We start from the raw sequence: 17,657 nt of genomic DNA on the forward strand, positions 1-17,657 counted from the left end.
GTAAAAAATCATGTCACCAGAGATACACAAATGTACTCAATAAACTATATGCTTTCATAATGAAAACCTCAATTAAACAGATATAGGTGGCTAGTTCCTTAACATGATAAAATACAGATCTACTCAACCTCAAAGCCAGCGTCGCATTTTAATAGGGAAACATTGGAAACATTCCCAAAGTTAGGAATTAGAAGACAATGTCCTTTATCACCACAACGATTCATCATTATTCTGGAAGGAATGGCCAACACCACGGTGCCCTCTGGAGCGGCATAATAGAGGAGCCCCAATTAGATACAAAAAGGGGTAAAGTATGTTTTAATAAGAAAAATATTCTTTTGCAAATGATATTATTATTTATCTGCAAATCAACCTGGAAAATATATCCCAAGCAAAAGGCAAATTAAGAAACTGCTAGCTACAAAGAGTGTATATAAAAATAGCCTAGTTTATATGTGCATTGTCTATATGAAGAAAAACTTTAAAATATTATTAAAGGACACAAAAGAATATTTAAACAAATATAATGGCAAACTATTTTCTTGGGAAGTAAGACTGAACATCATGGAAATGTCAGTTCTTCCCTAAATGCATTATAAATTTGACACAAATACAATAAAAAAAATACCAACAGGATGATTTTTAGGTGAATGGGGCTGGTAACTAAGTAAGCTGATTAAACAATTCACATGAAAACATGAGATAGCAAGCGTCACCAGCTCTCTAAGCATCATAGGATAAACATGGGTCATCAAATAAAATAATGGGTGACAGTCATGAAGCTAAACCCCATAAAAGATGATAAAATGAGTTTGTAAACATCAAAAAGGCATTCAAATTTATTCCTGTAAGTTCAAATTATAGCCGCAATAGGTGTTTTTCACCTACCAGATCAGGAAATAGCAAACACTTTGATAAAATACGGTGCTAGCAAAATGGCACACTCCTAACCTCTGCAGAGGACAATGTGAGAATACCTATCAAAATGACAAACGCAGAAACCCCTTGAACTTAGAGGAGCCCCAATTCCCCTTTTATGAATGTGCTAGGAGGCCCGATTCATGAAATTCGTGCCAGAGTAGGCCTTCCTTCCCCCCACTGCCGGCACTGGCTTTCCTCTGGCACCCGGGACCTGGGCTTCTCTCGCAGCCCCGGCTTCGTCCAGAAGGACATCCGGTCTAATAAGCATATTACACTTTTATTATTATAGATTCAAAACAACTTCTGAGCAAGGATATATATTGTAGCGGTGTTTTATAACAGCAAAAGATCAGAAATAACCTCAATATCCATCCATAAGTTTCTGTCCCTCTCTGGTCAAATCAACCATAACTCAACTTTCAAAAAGGTGATTTTAGGCTCCAAAGACAACGATTTTCAGGCGGTTTTCATACCACGGAGTAAGGTTATTGTCCTAAGTGGTCATCTTGATAGGCTGACAGGCTGGCTGACCGCTGGCACCCTAACTCTCATCGTCACACTCTCCTCAATGTGGCACCAATAAGGCCCTGAGTGCCCAACAGAGACGGTAATGGGCGATCCGTGTTCCCCGATGTCTCCCATAAACCCAGCACCTCCCAAATGTGCTCATTAAAATACTGTTCCCTGCCCTAACCGGTTTGGCTCAGTGGATAGAGCGTCGGCCTGCGGACTGAAAGGTCCCAGGTTCGATTCCGGTCAAGGGCATGTACCTTGGTTGCGGGCACATCCCCAGTAGGGGGTGTGCAGGAGGCAGCTGATTGATGTTTCTAACTCTCTATCCCTCTCCCTTCCTCTCTGTAAAAGAAAATCAATAAAATAAAAAAATAAAAATACTGTTCCGCTGAAACTTTGGTTCCCCCTGGGGCTGGGCTGGGCTGGGAGGAGGGAACCTGGAGGTCTGATACGTTTTTTTATTGTGTCAGTACAGTGTTGCTCGCTTTCTCAATAAAACCCACTTGCAATTGCCTATAGTAACTGCGAGCCATTCCTCTGCCCCGTGTTGTTTTGGAAAGGAGCAGAGGCTGCTGCTTGCCTTGAAGCCCCCATAACTTTGAAAGGATTGTAAGGGCCTCAGTGTGTGTGCTGCATGCCCAGCTCCCGCCAACGGAGGTCCAAATACAATTTAAAAAACAAAACATTTTTATAAGGCGCACTTTAAATGTAGGTCCTTAATATCTAACACTCTCCCCTCCCCCAAGGAATCAATTGATTTTTTTTAATGCTGCATCATGTTTAGAAAAAATTAGTTCCACTTTAATAAAAGGTAAATGTCGTCAAATATGCTGACGGTTTTAAAAGCTAAATGCAGCCACTGTTACGTAGGAAACTAAGAAGCCTGAGCGGGAAGAGGTGACAGTTGTAATCAAAATATATCGCTTGGATTTTAGTACCACGTTTCATAATAACACCATTAATATTGTGGGTCCATGACTTCCCCAATACGTAAGGACATATTCATCATCGCCACACATTTAAAAAACAGTCCTGTTTCCTTGGCCAAGCACTAAGACTTCTAAGACTCTGGCCCTGCAAATCATTTTCTCTGCTCCCTGAGCCCCACACCCAGAGAGGCTGAGGTACAGGTCCCTTCCTAGCCACGTCACACAGCTCAAGGCAGGAGAGACCCGGAAGTCGCACGTGGTTGGCTGGTCTGTGAAGCCTAATGATGCCTTCTGTGCCCAGGGCTCACCTATGACATTCCAGGGTCTGGGATGGGGAACCTGTGTTGTTGTTTTATTAATTGATTCTTTTCATTTAAGTATAGTTGATACATAATCTTACATTGGTTATATTGGTTTCAGGTGCACAAATTATAGTGATTTAACAGTTGTATATCTTAAATTGTGATCAACCCACAAATTCTAGTAATCATCTGTCAGCGTGGACACTTATCACAACATTATCGAGTACAGTCCCTTTCCCCTCTTCACCCATCCCTGTTTCTATGAGTCCGTTCTTGATTTGTTGGTTTGCTTTGTTTTGAGATTCCAGGAATCCGTGTTGTAAAATGGAGGGAGACAGAAGGTGAAATGGGAAGGTGTGAGGTTGGGAGGACCAGGAGGAGGGGAACGGCGGGTGGGTGGACAAGAACATCATCCATGCCGCCCAGCTGGCGTGGCTCAGTGGTTGAGCACTGACTTATGAACCAGGAGGTCTGGGTTCAATTCCAGTCAGGGCACGTGCCCGGGTTGCAGGCTCCATCCCCTGTGGGGGCGTGCAGGAGGCAGCCGATCCATGGTTCTCTCTGATCATTGACGTTTCTATCTCTCTCTCCTTCTCCCTTCCTCTGTGAAATCAATACAAATATATTTAAAAATAAAAAAAAATTCCACACAAGAACATCATTGATGCTGAGCTGCAGGGGCATCGCATGAACGCATGGATTCGCAAGAGAAGAGGCTGGAGAGGTGGGCAGGGGCCAGGACCTGGAGGGCTCTGGGAACTACAAAGGCATGCAGACTTGTACTGCGGGCAGGGAAAGACACTCTCACTTCCGGTAAATCAGGGCTGTTGTTCGGACTCATCCCCGGGAAGGCAGAAGCCTCCAGGGACAGACCTTGGGTACTTTTTCTGCACAGGTTTCCCACGTGATGGCAAATGGCAGACGCCACAGAACATCTGGGACACCCTCCGGAAGGACTCTCCCTGGAGGAGGCTCGGCCACGGCGCAGCCTCCGGGTGGAGCTGTCGGGCGGAGTGCTCTCTCTCCTGGGCTGGGAGGAGCAGGAGCAGGCTTGCTGCTGGCAGGGGCACACGCCTCCGCAGCCACGGGGGTGAGGAGTGGGCTGAGAAAATGGAGAACTCGGGTACGTGTGAAGGGAACAGGGAAGAAGGCCCATCAGTCCCGGCTCAGGACCTACAACCAGAAGCTGCTCTGAGGCCTGGGAGGGAGAAAGCGGGCGCACTGTTCACCCTGTCACTTCTGCGGAGGCGGCCTGGCCCCGCCGCCCCTCCCTTCTCCTCTCCGGCCCTTCGTGGGAGACCGAGAAACTAAGACCCAGAATCGGCAAGGTTTGGCGATCTGGCCGTTACATTCAGAATTGTTTTTCCTAGGAAGACAGAGTCACGGAAGATGTGTCCTTCCAGGGAAACAGCAATGGTAAGCAACCCATCGTTAGGTTGTGTCCGCCACCTTTTTCTGAAGGCGTCCCCGTCCAAGAACAAGGGGGAGGGCCGTGTGAAACAAGGGGTGTTTGACGCCTTCCCTGCTAACGTATAGATCCTGGTGAAACGAGCGATTGCCAGCAAAGCTGAAATAGAAAAATCAAATACTCTGTCTATTTACACATGGCTCCCCAAAGCCACTCCTGATTAAAAATTGTACCATTTCAATCTTCCTACTGGAGAGATCTATTAACTGGGACTGCTTGGGAAGCCAGTGAATTTAGGATATAATTACGCGGATCCTAGACAAATTACTTCTCAATGACCCCTAGCCACGGAGGTGAGCCAAAGAGGGATGGCTGGCGCATTATGAACCTACATGAAGGCTGCCCTGGGAACAGGTATTGGGAGCAAAGCCCAGCAAAATCCTAAGCGCCACCCGAATTTCACTTCAGCAGGAGGGAGCCGCTTCTTTTCTGAACCCCCCGTTACAGGAACCTTTCCCGCGGCACCTAACACTCTGGTGGCACTCGGGAGCCATGTGACCTTGGGCGGGCCGCTCCCCTTCTCCCCACCTCCCTGTTTTCATTGGTGGAATGAGAGGCTTCGGCTACGTGACTTCAAAAGACCCTCCCAGAGCAGAGGTTTGGTCCTCCCGTCATTGCACACCTTCCCCCATCCATCCTCTCAAGGCAAGAGGGGGTCTGACTTACCTTTGGAGCCTCAATACTGTCTAGAACCGTGGTTGGCAAACTGCGGCTCTCGAGCCACACGCGGCTCTTTGGCCCCTTGAGTGTGGCTCTTCCACAAAATACCACAGCCTGGGCGAGTCTATTTTGAAGAAGTGGCGTTAGAAGAAGTTTAAGTTTAAAAAATTTGGCTCTCAAAAGGAATTTCAATCGTCGTACTGTTGATATTTGGCTCTGCTGACTAATGAGTTTGCCGACCACTGGACTAGAAGAACTTCCCTTCACGACCGCTCAGCGGACAAGTTCAAGGACAGGGAAAGCAGTGCAGTCGTCTGAAGCATCCGCTCTTGGTCCTTTCTGGGCCCTACCCGACCCAAACACGATTTTAGCCCAAATGGCTCTCTTCAAGTCCGCCTTAACGTGCCTCTGGCAGGAGTCGAAGGAGGCCAGAGAGCGAAGCATGTCGCTGGTCACCCGGAAGAAGTCACTGGGAGGAAATCCACCATCAAAAAGTTTCAAGGCACGTGAGCTGCCAACCACCTGACCCAACGGCGCGCATGTGGCCCGAGCCCTGGAGAAAGGTCCCGCTGCACGGAGCTAACGCTCTCTAGCCACCCAGAGCCTGTGCGGGGAGACGCTGTGCGGGGAGAGAAGCGAGGTTATCAGGACCTCCAGGAAGAGCGAGCAGAACATTCCCTTCACCTGTGCAGAGGTGGGCTTTTTTTTTTTTTTAATATGTTTTTACTTATTTCAGAGAGGAAGGGAGAGGGAGAGAAAGAAACATCAATGATAAGAGAGGATCATTGATCGGCTGCCTCCTGCAAACCCCTACTGGGGATCGAGCCCACACCCAGGCATGTGCCCTTGACCGGAATCGAACCTAGGACCCTTCAGTCCAAAAGCTGATGCTCTATCCACTGAGCCAAACCAGCTAGGGCGAGGTGGACATTTAAAAAACCTGAATGCCAGAGATATCTACACTGCGGGGACAGGAAATGCTTATAAGGCATCGGCCAAAGCTGTTAGGCTCTGAGGCCCAAGTGCCTATGTTGCACTCCTAGCTCTACTCATTCAGAGCTGTGTAGCCGTGCAAAATTGAACCATCCTTCTTGCCTCGGTTTCCTCGCCTGTAAAATGAGGATGATAGCAGTACTTTGTCCATGGGGTTGCTGTAAAAATCGAATGAGTTAATACACGTAAAATGCTTACACCAGCCGGCACAGAGTAGGTGCTCAATAAAGGAGAGCTCCCAGTATTGCTGTCATTATTAGAGAGACTTCGGGGAATCTCGGGGGTTGCAGGTTCCAAATCTGCAGTTCCCTCCTCCAGGGGATAACAGAAGGACAAACCTTTATCTATTCATGTGTCTAAATAAATAGACCTTTAGCTTGGACAAACCTTTATCTATTTATTTAGACACATCAATAGATAAAGGCACTTGATCAGTCTTAACTACTCCCGACCACAGAAGCTATTCATTAAACATTTAAATTCCTTTCTGGGAGATATTCTAGATTTCAGAAACTGCTCGGTCACCCACACTCTGGGAGGACAATGGGACTGTTAAGCTTCGGGGCTGACCGAACCTGGAGCACAAAGGCACCTTTGTGGCCGTGGGCCACCACACACCACTGCCTCCCTTTCAGAGCGCGCCTCCTTAGGAAAGATGCGAACAGCCTCCATGGTTGGCTCACACCAGAGTTCTTGGATGCGACAGTTCCTAACGCCTGGCAAGGCCCTCTTAAAGGGCAGCGGACCCCCGTTCTTCCCAGGAGGACAACATCACCTCCCCTGGGGGCAGCCGTCTTGGGTCCGCATCATTCACTATTCGGGACGCCAAGCCAGCCAGTGAAATTTCCCACCGCGACCGGCTCCTCGTTTCGGGCCGCAGGCGTCCGGTGAAGTTGGAAAAGCGTTTGGCGATCCTGAGGGCTATTCTGCGACTGGGGGATGGTAAGGAATTTGAAGACAGCCAGCGGAATTTCTTTTTCAAATCCCTTTTTCCAAAAGTCATTTTAGTATTAAAAAATGATCACTAACAGCCACCACCAGATCCAATAAACGGTTGTCAGAAAACAGTGGCCCTTAAACGTTCCGGTTCGTTCCCTCGTGGGACACCGAGAACTCTGCTTTTCCAAGCCCTTTTCAATACCCAAGTAGAAGGCAAAAGCAAGCAAGCAGGCTGAACTGAGGTCTGGTCCTTGGTCAGGCACCAGGCGGATCAGAACGCTGGCAGCGGTCACGCTGTGTGACAGAGTCGACTACCTTCTTGGTAGTCCTGTTCTGAAAACCAAGAGACCCTGACCACACAGAAACTGAACGACAGAGGGAAAATCGGGGGGGGGGGGGGGGCACACACCAAATGTAGCCTCTGGTCTGTGTTCTGAGGGGACCGGATTTCAGGAAACACTAGAACGAGCTTGCCACATGCACCCTATCAGGTCTAAACCCGCAGAAGGGATGGGGGGTGGGGGGCTAGTTAGTTTCCTGACTAGTGAGGACTGTCTGCTCACAGGGCCCACCTCGCTGGCTTCTGCAAGGAAGGGCGGGAGTCACAACGGGATGAAGCCAAGAACAGGTCCCTATTTGACAAGACAGGGATGTCAACCGTAATAAAACATTTGGGCGAGACGGGACGTGTGCACCTGGGGGAACCTGCAGAGATTTGACAGACTTTTGCTTTTCCAGCCTTTTTATCAGCAAGTTAATTAGAGCAACTCAGCAATCCACTCTGGGCTGGAGACAAAGGCACCTGGCTCTCCGGGGGGCACGGGAGGGACAAAATGACAGCCGCGCTGCCACGCGACTATGTCCTCTCTGTGCCCAGGGTGCCAATGAGCCCGACAGCACAGCTGTATACTGCAGGCACGTGGCTGTGGCCAGCCTCGAGAGGACACACACACACACACACACACACACACACACACACGCACACACACACACGCAACACCTGGGACCATACACACATGCACAAACCCGTGAGCACGCCCACCGGTAGGTCCGGAGCCTGCCCGGCTCCGGTCACGCCCCCTCGGGGCTGCGTGTCCCCTGTGCGGACCATACCTTCGCAGCTGTGACTGTACACGGCCACCGCCGACCTGTCCACCAGGTTCTCGTCGTGGTGCCAGCTCACCGCCATCTTCCCCATGCCGAAATAAGGCTCCTCCTTCAGGTGGGGCATTTTCTGGGGATCCATGAAGTTCAGCAAGGTCACGTTGTACGCAGACCTGCTCCTGATGTCCGCTTCGTCCGGCCCGTCGAAAATGCCCAGGCCGAAGTCGGGGCCGATGCACACGGGCACTTCGTCGATGTTCGCCCTTTCTTTGGCGACCAGCTCCTCCCACGCCTGGATGGTCTCGAGCTGCAGGTAGCTGTTGAGGCTGAGGAGGGTCTGACAGGCGGCGGCGATCTCCGCCTCGTGGTAGGTGATGCTGGAGCCCCGCACGGGCCAGGGCACCGTGAAGAGCCGGGTGTTCAGGTACTTGTAGGTGCAGCCCGGGTTGCCGACGAGGAGGCGAGCGACCGGAGTGAGCAGGTCTTTGCCCTGGATCCTCACCAGGTCCCGGGCCAGGCAGCCGTGCTTGTGCAGCGTGGCGAAGGCCGCCTGCACCTCTCGGTGCAGCTCCTCGGGCACGCCGCCGGCCTCGCGCAGGACCAGCTTGGGGTATTTCAGCTGCCACTGCAAACCGGAGCAAGAATGAGGATTGATTTAACCTTTGCAAAAGAATGTTTCTTTGTAAGCATTAGGGGAAATCTAAAAAAAATAACTTTCGCCCAGCCAGCGTGGCCCAGTGGTTGAGCATGGACTCGGGAACCAAGGGGTCAGGGTTGGATTCCCGGTCAGGGCACATGACTGGGTTGCGGACTCCATCCCCAGTAGGGGGCGTGCAGGAGGCGGCCAATCCTTGGCTCTCTCTCTCATCATTGATGTTTCTATGTCTTTCTCCTTCTCCCTTCACCTCTGAAATCAATAAAATTTTTTTAAAAAACAAAGAAGGTATATATTCATAGGACTGTAAATTTGATAATGACTAAGCTTCAGGGTATTTTTGGGTGGGGGGTGGGGGGAAAGGGCACTTCTCGGTGAAAACGTAAAACGAATCAGTAGCTAAGGAGAATAATGTGCTGGTCTTTAGGGCTGCTACCAAATAGTTCTGGACTCATCCCCTGCCCCCAGTGCAGAACAACGCCCGCTGGCCCCTGGTGCTGGGTGAAGCCTAGGACCACTTGTGCTCAATGAGGAATGATGGCTGTCACTTCTAGCCTGGAGCGCTTCATCGTCAGTGCCAGACTCTCTGGGACAGTCTTCCCTTTGGCACAGTCACCAGCTGGCGGCTGCCTGAATTCCTCAGGGACTACTTTAATGGGGAGCGACTCCCCGCCAGCACACACATGATGTGACATGAACAAGCAACATCGCTGGGGGAGGCTGCTGAGATGTGAGGGGTTGTTTGTTACTGCGGCGTGACGTGGCCTGCCCTGGCTGATGCGGGAAACGGAAGGCAGGAAGGAAGTCTGAGGAAGTAGAAGAAGCATACATCAGAGTCAGGTCTGGGTGGGGGGACGTGGGTTTAGCAGGCAAGCACAGTAGGCGTGCCTGGCTTCTCGGCGTGCCCATCTGAGGGGTGCGATCGTAAATTTAAAGCGACCAAGAGCGGCGTTGGACAGCACGACCCTGGGGACGGCCACGGAGGCTGTCAGGCACCTGTTCGGAATTTCCAGTTTCTAGCCCTCGTTTATCCCGATTGGAAAACAAAAGCAGAAATATCACACTTTCTGTTTACACAGCGCATGGAGCGGTGTAAACCAGTGAGCAGGACACAGAACGGTCTGGCGCCACGGGCAGTCACTAGTTTTACCGCTAAACTGGTTCTCCTCGGAGCAAGTCCCCAAGGTGAAGCACACGTCTACCTGGCAGGGTAAGTGAGGAGGAACTGTCTCCGCACGGTAAACAGTCCCAGTGCTACTGCAATGGGCCTTCGTGCAAAGCATTAGAGAAAACTAAGGTAATTCCCAGGAACTCAGTTTTAGAACACAGTGCTTCAGAGAGAGAGGAAGAGTGGACAGACACACACACACACACACACCACTCTTGCTGGCATTGTTCCATATATACTGTGGCTGAAGACTATAGAAGACACATTTAACACAGGGGAACTGTAACTCTAAGGACCTGGGACGTTCACGTAACCATGAGGATCACATGTAAATACTCGACGTTAACAACAGCGTTCTACTTCAGAGAGCTCATCGTGGGGAAATAGAGAAATTTACCAAGATTAAAAGATATTCATCATACCATGTTTTATGATTAAAAACTGAACACCAAAAGGCCCAACAGCAGATTAGAAGGGAAGTAGTACATCATTCACGTCGTGAAGTGGTAAAGTGACACACTTTAGAAGAATTTTTATATCATTGTAGGTAAAAAAACAAAACAAAACACAAAACGACTATTCTACAAGAAATTGGTAACATGATAATTAGGCAATCGGATCCTAGTTTCATTTCAAAAATGAACATATGTAAACACTCAGAAAAAAAGAAAAAGACTTGGAGAAAAATATGGCCAACAGTTTAGGGTGCTTATGTCTGGGGTAGTGAACTTGGGCATAATTTCAATTCTCTTCTTTAGACAGCTGTATGTTTTTCAAATTTACAAAGATAAATGTAGGCAATTTTTATTTGATTACAATAAATACATATAATAACAATTGGCTAATATCGCTATCTCAAAAAAATGCAAGAGAAAAAAAAATCAAAGCTGAATGTCCTCTCTTAATAAAATAATTAGATTAGTGCCAGATACTTAAAAGTGCTGGATAGAGTTTGTTAATTCCTTCTTTAAATAGAACAGCATGTAACTCTGGGAAAGAACTGAACATCCAGTAATCTAATATTAATTAATTCTGTCCAGCAGAACAGTTCACGTTCCTTTTTGGACAGGTACCGCAGAGCATCAGATACCGCACGATAATTGGAACAGCTGTTGGCAGGTTCCCAAATATGCGAAAAAAATCTTTTTCATTTAATCCCATTAAAGTTTTCCAGGGCGTAAACAGTCATGCAATTATATTAATAGTTGTCTGGTCACATAATATATTTCTTGAGATCTTCAAAACGACAAAAATGATGATCGTATCGTTCAAAAAGCATTTGGAAAGGTACTTCAGATATAAATTGCCAACGTGCCAGGCCTTCATCGATGGCTGAAAGATGTGGAATTCTAGGTTCTCTGGAGCACAGGTTTTGTGTCCTCCGTATTTTACAGCATTCTATGAAAATCCTACTCCTTCCTCTCAGGTCAAGGGATGCTGCTGAGAGAATGCTATCAGACAGAGTGGTCAGACCTGGTGTTAAGTGAGTAAGAAACCAGTCCCCGGGAGGCACTCCTAAACCAAGCCCATGGGAACTTGGTCTAGGGAGAGAGAAATAAAAGTTTAAAACCTTCCAGGGCCTTGGGAAATGCCCTTCACTCAAAGTGTTAGGGGACATCGCTTTCCTGGGAGCAGGTTTCTAAACTGGCCGTTCGTCGGTTCTCCTGGTAACACTTTACATTTTGCTCTCTGTAGGAATTCACACTATGCCAGTCATGTTCTCTATATAACTTTCCCTGCAAAATGCTCATGACTGGCAGCCATCCCCTGACAATGGGGCGCCACCCTTATGTGGCCCTGGAGTCTGGCGATGACGTGTGGTTTGCCACAAAGGGATACAAAGGTGTATGTTCGTTCGTTCATTCATTCGATAGTTCTTCTTACAAAATTATCTAAAACTTCCCAAATATCCACTAGGTACCAGACACTGTCTAGAGTGTCATGAGTACAATGGTAAAACAGGTTAGACCCTGTGTTATAGCACCTCTCCGTTTAACAGGACAGACAGACGTATAAACCGAGAGTTAGAGAAAGGCTTCTCACAGTGGCCGTAGGAATGTACTGCTTGGGGAGCAGGAGATAGTTAGGGAGGGGTCTGGAAAACCTTCATTTATTGAATCCACATTTATCGAGCACGTACCATATGCCAAGCACTGGGTACTGGGAAGACAGAGACCAAACATTCTATACTCTCTCACGAGAGCTGTTTATATATACAAGATAGAAACATATACTATATATAGCTCACAACACACATAGTATTTTACTTATCTAGTGCGTGCTTGTTTACTTCGTAAAATATATAGCATTTGAGATGGTACTGAGTGCTGTGGGCAAACTTAACGCCCAGTAAGTCGGGTAGGGGAGCCGGGGTGAAGGGCGCTACTTTACACAGGATGGTCAGGCCTCTCTGATCAGGCGACAGCTGAACAGAGGAAGCAGGAAATGAGCACACAGGCCCTGCAGATACCCAGGGCGGGAGAGAGTGCCAGGCTGAGGGAACATTGAGTGCAAAGGCCTTGGGGCAGGAATGTGCTTGGTTTTTTCCAGAAAGAGCAAGAATTCGGAGGAGGGAGAGGAGGAGGAGGGGGGGGGGAGGGCGGAGAGGAGGAGGGAGAGGAGGAAGGGGAGGAGGAGGGAGAGGAGGGGGAGGAGGAGGAGGAGGAGGAGGAGGAAGAGCAGGAAGGGGAGGAGAAGGAGGGAGGAGAAGGAGGGAGGAGGAGGGGGAGGAGGAGGAGGAGAAGGAAGAGTAGGAAGGGGAGGAGGAAGGAGAGAAAGGGAGGAGGGGAGGAGGGGAGGAGGGGAGGAGGAGGAGGGGGAAGAGGAAGAGGAAGAGGAGGAGGGGGAGGAGGAGGAGGAAGGGGAGGAGGAGGAGGGAGAGGAGGGGAGGAGGAGGGGGGAGGAGGAGGAGGAGGAGGAGGGAGAGGAGGGGGAGGAGGAGGAGGAGGGGTGGAGAAGCAGAAAATGCAGCCATAGCAGTGGTCAGGAGCCAGGTGTGGGGGGATGTGCAGGTGAATGTAGGGTCCTAGGCTTTTACTCTGAACAAGATGGGAAGCTCCCTAAGGGCTACCAAGAAAGGACCCCGATCTGATTTATGTTTTAAACAGAGAACTACAGATGCCGGGTTAAAACAGGCTGAAGGTCGGGGGCAGGGGTAGCTGTTTGTATTAATTTTCTTGTAGTTTTGCTAATTCATTGTTTCACTTAATATCTGGATTTTTAAAAATTGGTGAAGCCACACAGAGGAAAGGCCACCCAAGACACAGAGACACACCTTTTGATGATCAGATGACACCCTTTGATTAGTTGCATTCAGCCAGGTACTCCTAGACATCTAAGGTGCGTCCGTCAATCAAGTCCCTTTTTTCCATAGAGTTTCTTGATGTTTTTGTCCTTGGTCATTGCAAGAGTGCTGACTAACCCAGGGAGAGAGACACAGAACCCCATGACTGCAATACAATGTGCTGGTACAACAGAGGTGACGGCAAGGTCGGAGCAGCACAGAGGGAAGGGCAGGGGACTCTGCGAGTCAGGGAGGGAAAGCGAGGCAACTTTCACCAAGCAGGCGATGGTGCCGTGGCGCCTTGAAGAATCAGCCGTCTGGCAGCAGGGTCTGCTATGCAGGAGACACAGAACGAGCAGAGCCAAGGACGTGGGAAGGAACCGGCCGCTGCGCTGAAGCACCAAGTCCCCGGCAGAAAGCAGGTGGGAAGGAAGTGACGTAGCCCGTGGTGATGAGGAGTTACGAGAGACGACCAAATCGGACCATTTCACGTCTCGGTTAGCCTCTCCAGACTGTGGTTGCTTCCTAGGTAAACGTATGTAGAGCAAAACGAATCGCTAGAAACTGACAAAGCTATTTCAAAGGCCTTACCTGCTGATAGAACTCATCGTCTTTGGGGGTCAGATAAGGAAGCCACGTGTCTTCAAGCTCTTCGAGAAGCCTCAGTTTCTGTTCAAAAATAATAATAATTATTATTGGTGACTGACTAGAAAGTGACCCCAAATACAAGACAATCCCTATTTTTCCAATAAGAGAGAGAATACCAAAAAGCATTCAGCCAACTTGAATGTCTAAACTTCCGCATAGAGCCCAGCGGGTGTGGCCCCATGTAAACAGTGACAGGCTCATCCTGCAGACCAACAAGCACCGATGGAGGCTGAAATTCTGTTTACAACTAATACTCCAGCTAAAATACTACAAAAACGACCACTTCTCAGCTCGGGTGAGACCTGTGTTTCAGACAGATATAAAACTTTAGGATCTGGAAGGCTGCATCAAAAAAATAAAATTCTACAAGAATGTTCCCACTCTAGGGCAAGCAGGAGATCAATGGTCTCCAGCCCCTGGGAATGGGAATGGGAATACTGCGAGCATTATTATACCGATAGGACGGGAGGGAATGGGGTCAGGAAATCACTCAACGTGAGACCACACGGGTTAAGTCCACTCTGTACGCAACATTCACAATCTGCAATTTGACCGAATAACTAACAAGGTCAATAATAAATAACAATATTTATCCGTTTAAAAAGAACTTCGGGTCACATTTACTTTTGGTGAAATCGATCAGGAATCAACAGGGAGATGACACTAGTAGTTCATGAACCTCCCACATTTCTTCAAAATCAAGGCTGCCTGCCCTAACCGGTTTGGCTCGGTGGATAGAGCATCAGCCTGCGGACTGAGGGGTCCCAGGTTCGATTCTGGTCAAGGGCATGTACCTTAGTTGTGGGCACATCCCCAGTAGGGGGTGTGCAGCTAGCTGATCGATGTTTCTCTCTCGTAGATGTTTCTAACTCTCTATCCCTCTCCCTTCCTCTCTGTAAAAAAATCAATAAAATGTTTTTTTAAATCAAGGCTGCCTTATAAAAAGGCAGAGTCACTCGGGCGCAGCTATGGAGAAACGAGCCCTCCTCTCCTCTCGGGGTGCAAACCAGTACAATTCCCATCAACATTCAAGTGCATGATCCCTTTGCCCCAGAAATCCTACTTCTGAGGATGTGTTTCTGGTGCAGAGACTCGTACTGTGTTCGGAAGAATGTACGCACCAGTTCCTCACCGGATCGCTGCTGGTAAAACAGAAGCTTGGAAACACACTAGACACCACTTCAGTGTGCCCTTTTTTAAAAAAAATCTATTTCTTTATTGATTTCAGAGAGGAAGGGAGAAGGAGAGAGCAATAGAAGCATCAATGATTAGAGAGACTCATTGATCAGCTGCCTCCTGCACGCCCTCCACTGGGGATCGAGCCTGCAACCCAGGCACGAGCCCTTGGCCGGAATCGAACCTGGGACCCTTCAGTCTGCAGGCTGACGCTCTATCCACTGAGCCAAGCCGGCCAGGGCCCGTGTGCACTTTTAAAGGGTGGGTTTTACGGCAGGTGAATTATACGTTGACTCAACAAAACGATGAGAAGCAATTCAAGCGTCTGTCCATAGAGGATGGTTAAACAAACCATGTACATCCACATGGTCAAATACAGAGAAAGAATAAATGAGGACGAGGAAGCTCCTTTAGGGAGAGAAAAGCTCTCCGGATTTATTGGGGAATGAGGCAAGGGACAGAACACCTGCTTGAATCTGCCTACAGCAGTGCAAACTCATTAGTCAACAGAGCCAAATGTCAACAGCACAACGACTGAAATTTCTTTTGAGAGCCAAATTTTTTAAACTTAAACTTCTTCTAACGCCACTTCTTCAAAATAGACTCGCCCAGGTCGTGTGGAAGAGCCACACTCAAGGGGCCAAAGAGCCGCATGTGGCTCGCGAGCCGCAGTTTGCCGACCACGGGTCTACAGGAACATAAAGGACAGTGACAAACTATTCAGGTGGTGACTGATCTGTGGGGGGGAGGTGGGGAATGGCGAAAGGGGACAGGGGTGGAGCAAGACCATTCAAACTATTCCGTTTTATATTGCCTTGACTTTGAACTACGTGAACATATGGCCTATTCAGCATATTATCTAATAGCAACTCAGATGTATTACCCGTTCATTCTTAACATGACATGCAGTAGAAAGATGATTTTGGACTTAGTCTTAGAAAGTGCATACTTAGTGAGATACAATGAAATACTGGGTGGGGGGCGTGAGGGGGGGAGCAGGGAGCCATCACAGACTACATAGTGAAGAGGGGAAAACAGCTCGGACCATTTCTCCATTTCTTTGTGCCCAATGCCCACCAGCTGGAAAACACACACAACGTGGAAATGCACCAGGGAGCGGAGGGAGAAGGCCCCCGTGTCTGACTGTCAGCTCTGGCTCCCCGGCCTGGTGTCCAGATAAACCCACACAGCTGGCCCCACAGCACACGGCTCTGCTCACACGGCCTTGCTGTCACACTCGTGTCTAATATGTCAAGCTGCTCACGGATGCCACACGCAAAGCCAGAGAAGATTCAAAGCCTCGGACCCCCCACCGGCAGGAGGAGCACGTAAAATCCCTCCCAGGAGGCCTGTGCCCACGTCCACAGCTCCGGCAGGTAAGGGGGCCGCAGACACGAGACAGAAAGGAAAACAAATGAAGTGTGTGCGATGATGGAGGTGTGAGCATCGTTCCCCGATACACACACATGTCCAAGCATCACATTTTAGACCTTACACTAATACAATGTTACATGTTGATTATATCTCAGTAAAGCTGGGGGGGGGGGGGGGTGTTTTCTAACAAAATTGAATTAAATATGGAAAAGAGAGATATATCTCTAAACTCCCCAAATATTTGGCCCAAGGAGAAACCAAACAAGAAATTAGAAAAGTTTTAAATTGAATAAAGGTAAAAACAAACCATTTAAAAACTGTCTAGGTTGCAGCTACAGCGATATTTACAGAGAAATGTGTAACACTAATGCCTATATTAACAAGAAAAATGATTTCACATCAATGACCTCCGCTTCCACCAGAGAAAATGAAAAAGAAGAGCAAATGAAATCCAAAGCAAGCAGGTGAAAGAAAATTCTAAAAGAGCTGCGTAGGAATCAATAAAATAGAAAGGAGAAAAGAAAATCAATGAAGCCAGCAGCTAGTTCCTGGAGAAAGTTTAAAATCTCTAGCCAGATTGATAAGGAAAAAACACACTGCAGCCCCAATATACCAACTGAGAGCATCATAAGGTGATATTATGAACTTTACAGCAATACATTTTAGAACTTGGACAAAATAGAAAACCTCCTTGAAAGACACAAATTACCTCATGAAAAAGATAATATGAATAGCCCTCTATCTAATAATAAAATTGAATTTGTACCTTAAAAACTTCCCACAAAGAAAACTCCAAGCACAAAACGTTCAATATTGAATTCTACCAACCATTTCAGAAAGAAATATCCATCTACATAAACTCATGCAGAAAATGAATGAAATGCAATCCCCAAACCAAGCAGAATTATCACAATAAAATTACAGACCAATATCCCCTTAGGAATGAGTACACAAACTATTAATAAAATCTTAGCAAATGGAAGCCAACAACACATAAAGAGGATAATACATCATGACCGAGTATTACCCCAGAAACGCCAGGGTGGTTTTAGCATTTGAACATCAACATAACTTTTCATATTATCAGGCTAAGAGAGAAAAACCACAGGGTCATCTGAATTCCTGCAGTAAGAACATGAGTCAGTACCCAACATCAGTCCTGGAGAACTTCTTCATCCTGATAAACAAGCCTGTGAAAACCACACAGCTAACGTCAGACTAGTGATGAGAGCCTAACAGATTTCATCGTATGATCAGGAAAAGGCGAAGATGCCTGCTCTCACCCCTCTGAGCAAGACTGTACTTAAGAGGAAAGGCAGAAGCAGGATGGAGAGGGTCAATGGATGTGAGACATCTGTAATACTTTCAACAATAAAGATATATATATATAGATATATAGATATATAGATATACACACATATAGATAGATATATATAGATACACACACACACACACACACACACACACACAGTACTGAAGGTTCTAGGCAGTGTAATATGGCCAGAAAAAGAAATGAAAGGCATC

The 17,657-nt window shown here is 47.9% G+C and overlaps 1 protein-coding gene across 3 annotated transcripts in view; it reads right to left on the reverse strand.

Annotated features, from left to right (window-relative positions):
- Positions 1–17,657, reverse strand: part of FTO (FTO alpha-ketoglutarate dependent dioxygenase) — a gene marked incomplete at its 5' end in the record, with an annotated part of 299,032 nt that overhangs the window by 203,773 nt on the left and 77,602 nt on the right. For all 3 annotated transcript variants that reach the window (XM_079759889.1, XM_079759891.1, XM_079759890.1), the window contains 2 exons: positions 7,839–8,454; positions 13,527–13,604. In XM_079759889.1, the coding sequence (XP_079616015.1) occupies positions 7,839–8,454; positions 13,527–13,604 (694 nt within the window). The remainder of the gene's footprint in view (positions 1–7,838; positions 8,455–13,526; positions 13,605–17,657) is intronic.

The sequence above is a fragment of the Cnephaeus nilssonii genome (assembly GCF_951640355.1).
Source record: "Cnephaeus nilssonii genome assembly, chromosome: 20".
Classification (NCBI taxonomy): Eukaryota; Metazoa; Chordata; class Mammalia; order Chiroptera; family Vespertilionidae; genus Cnephaeus; species Cnephaeus nilssonii.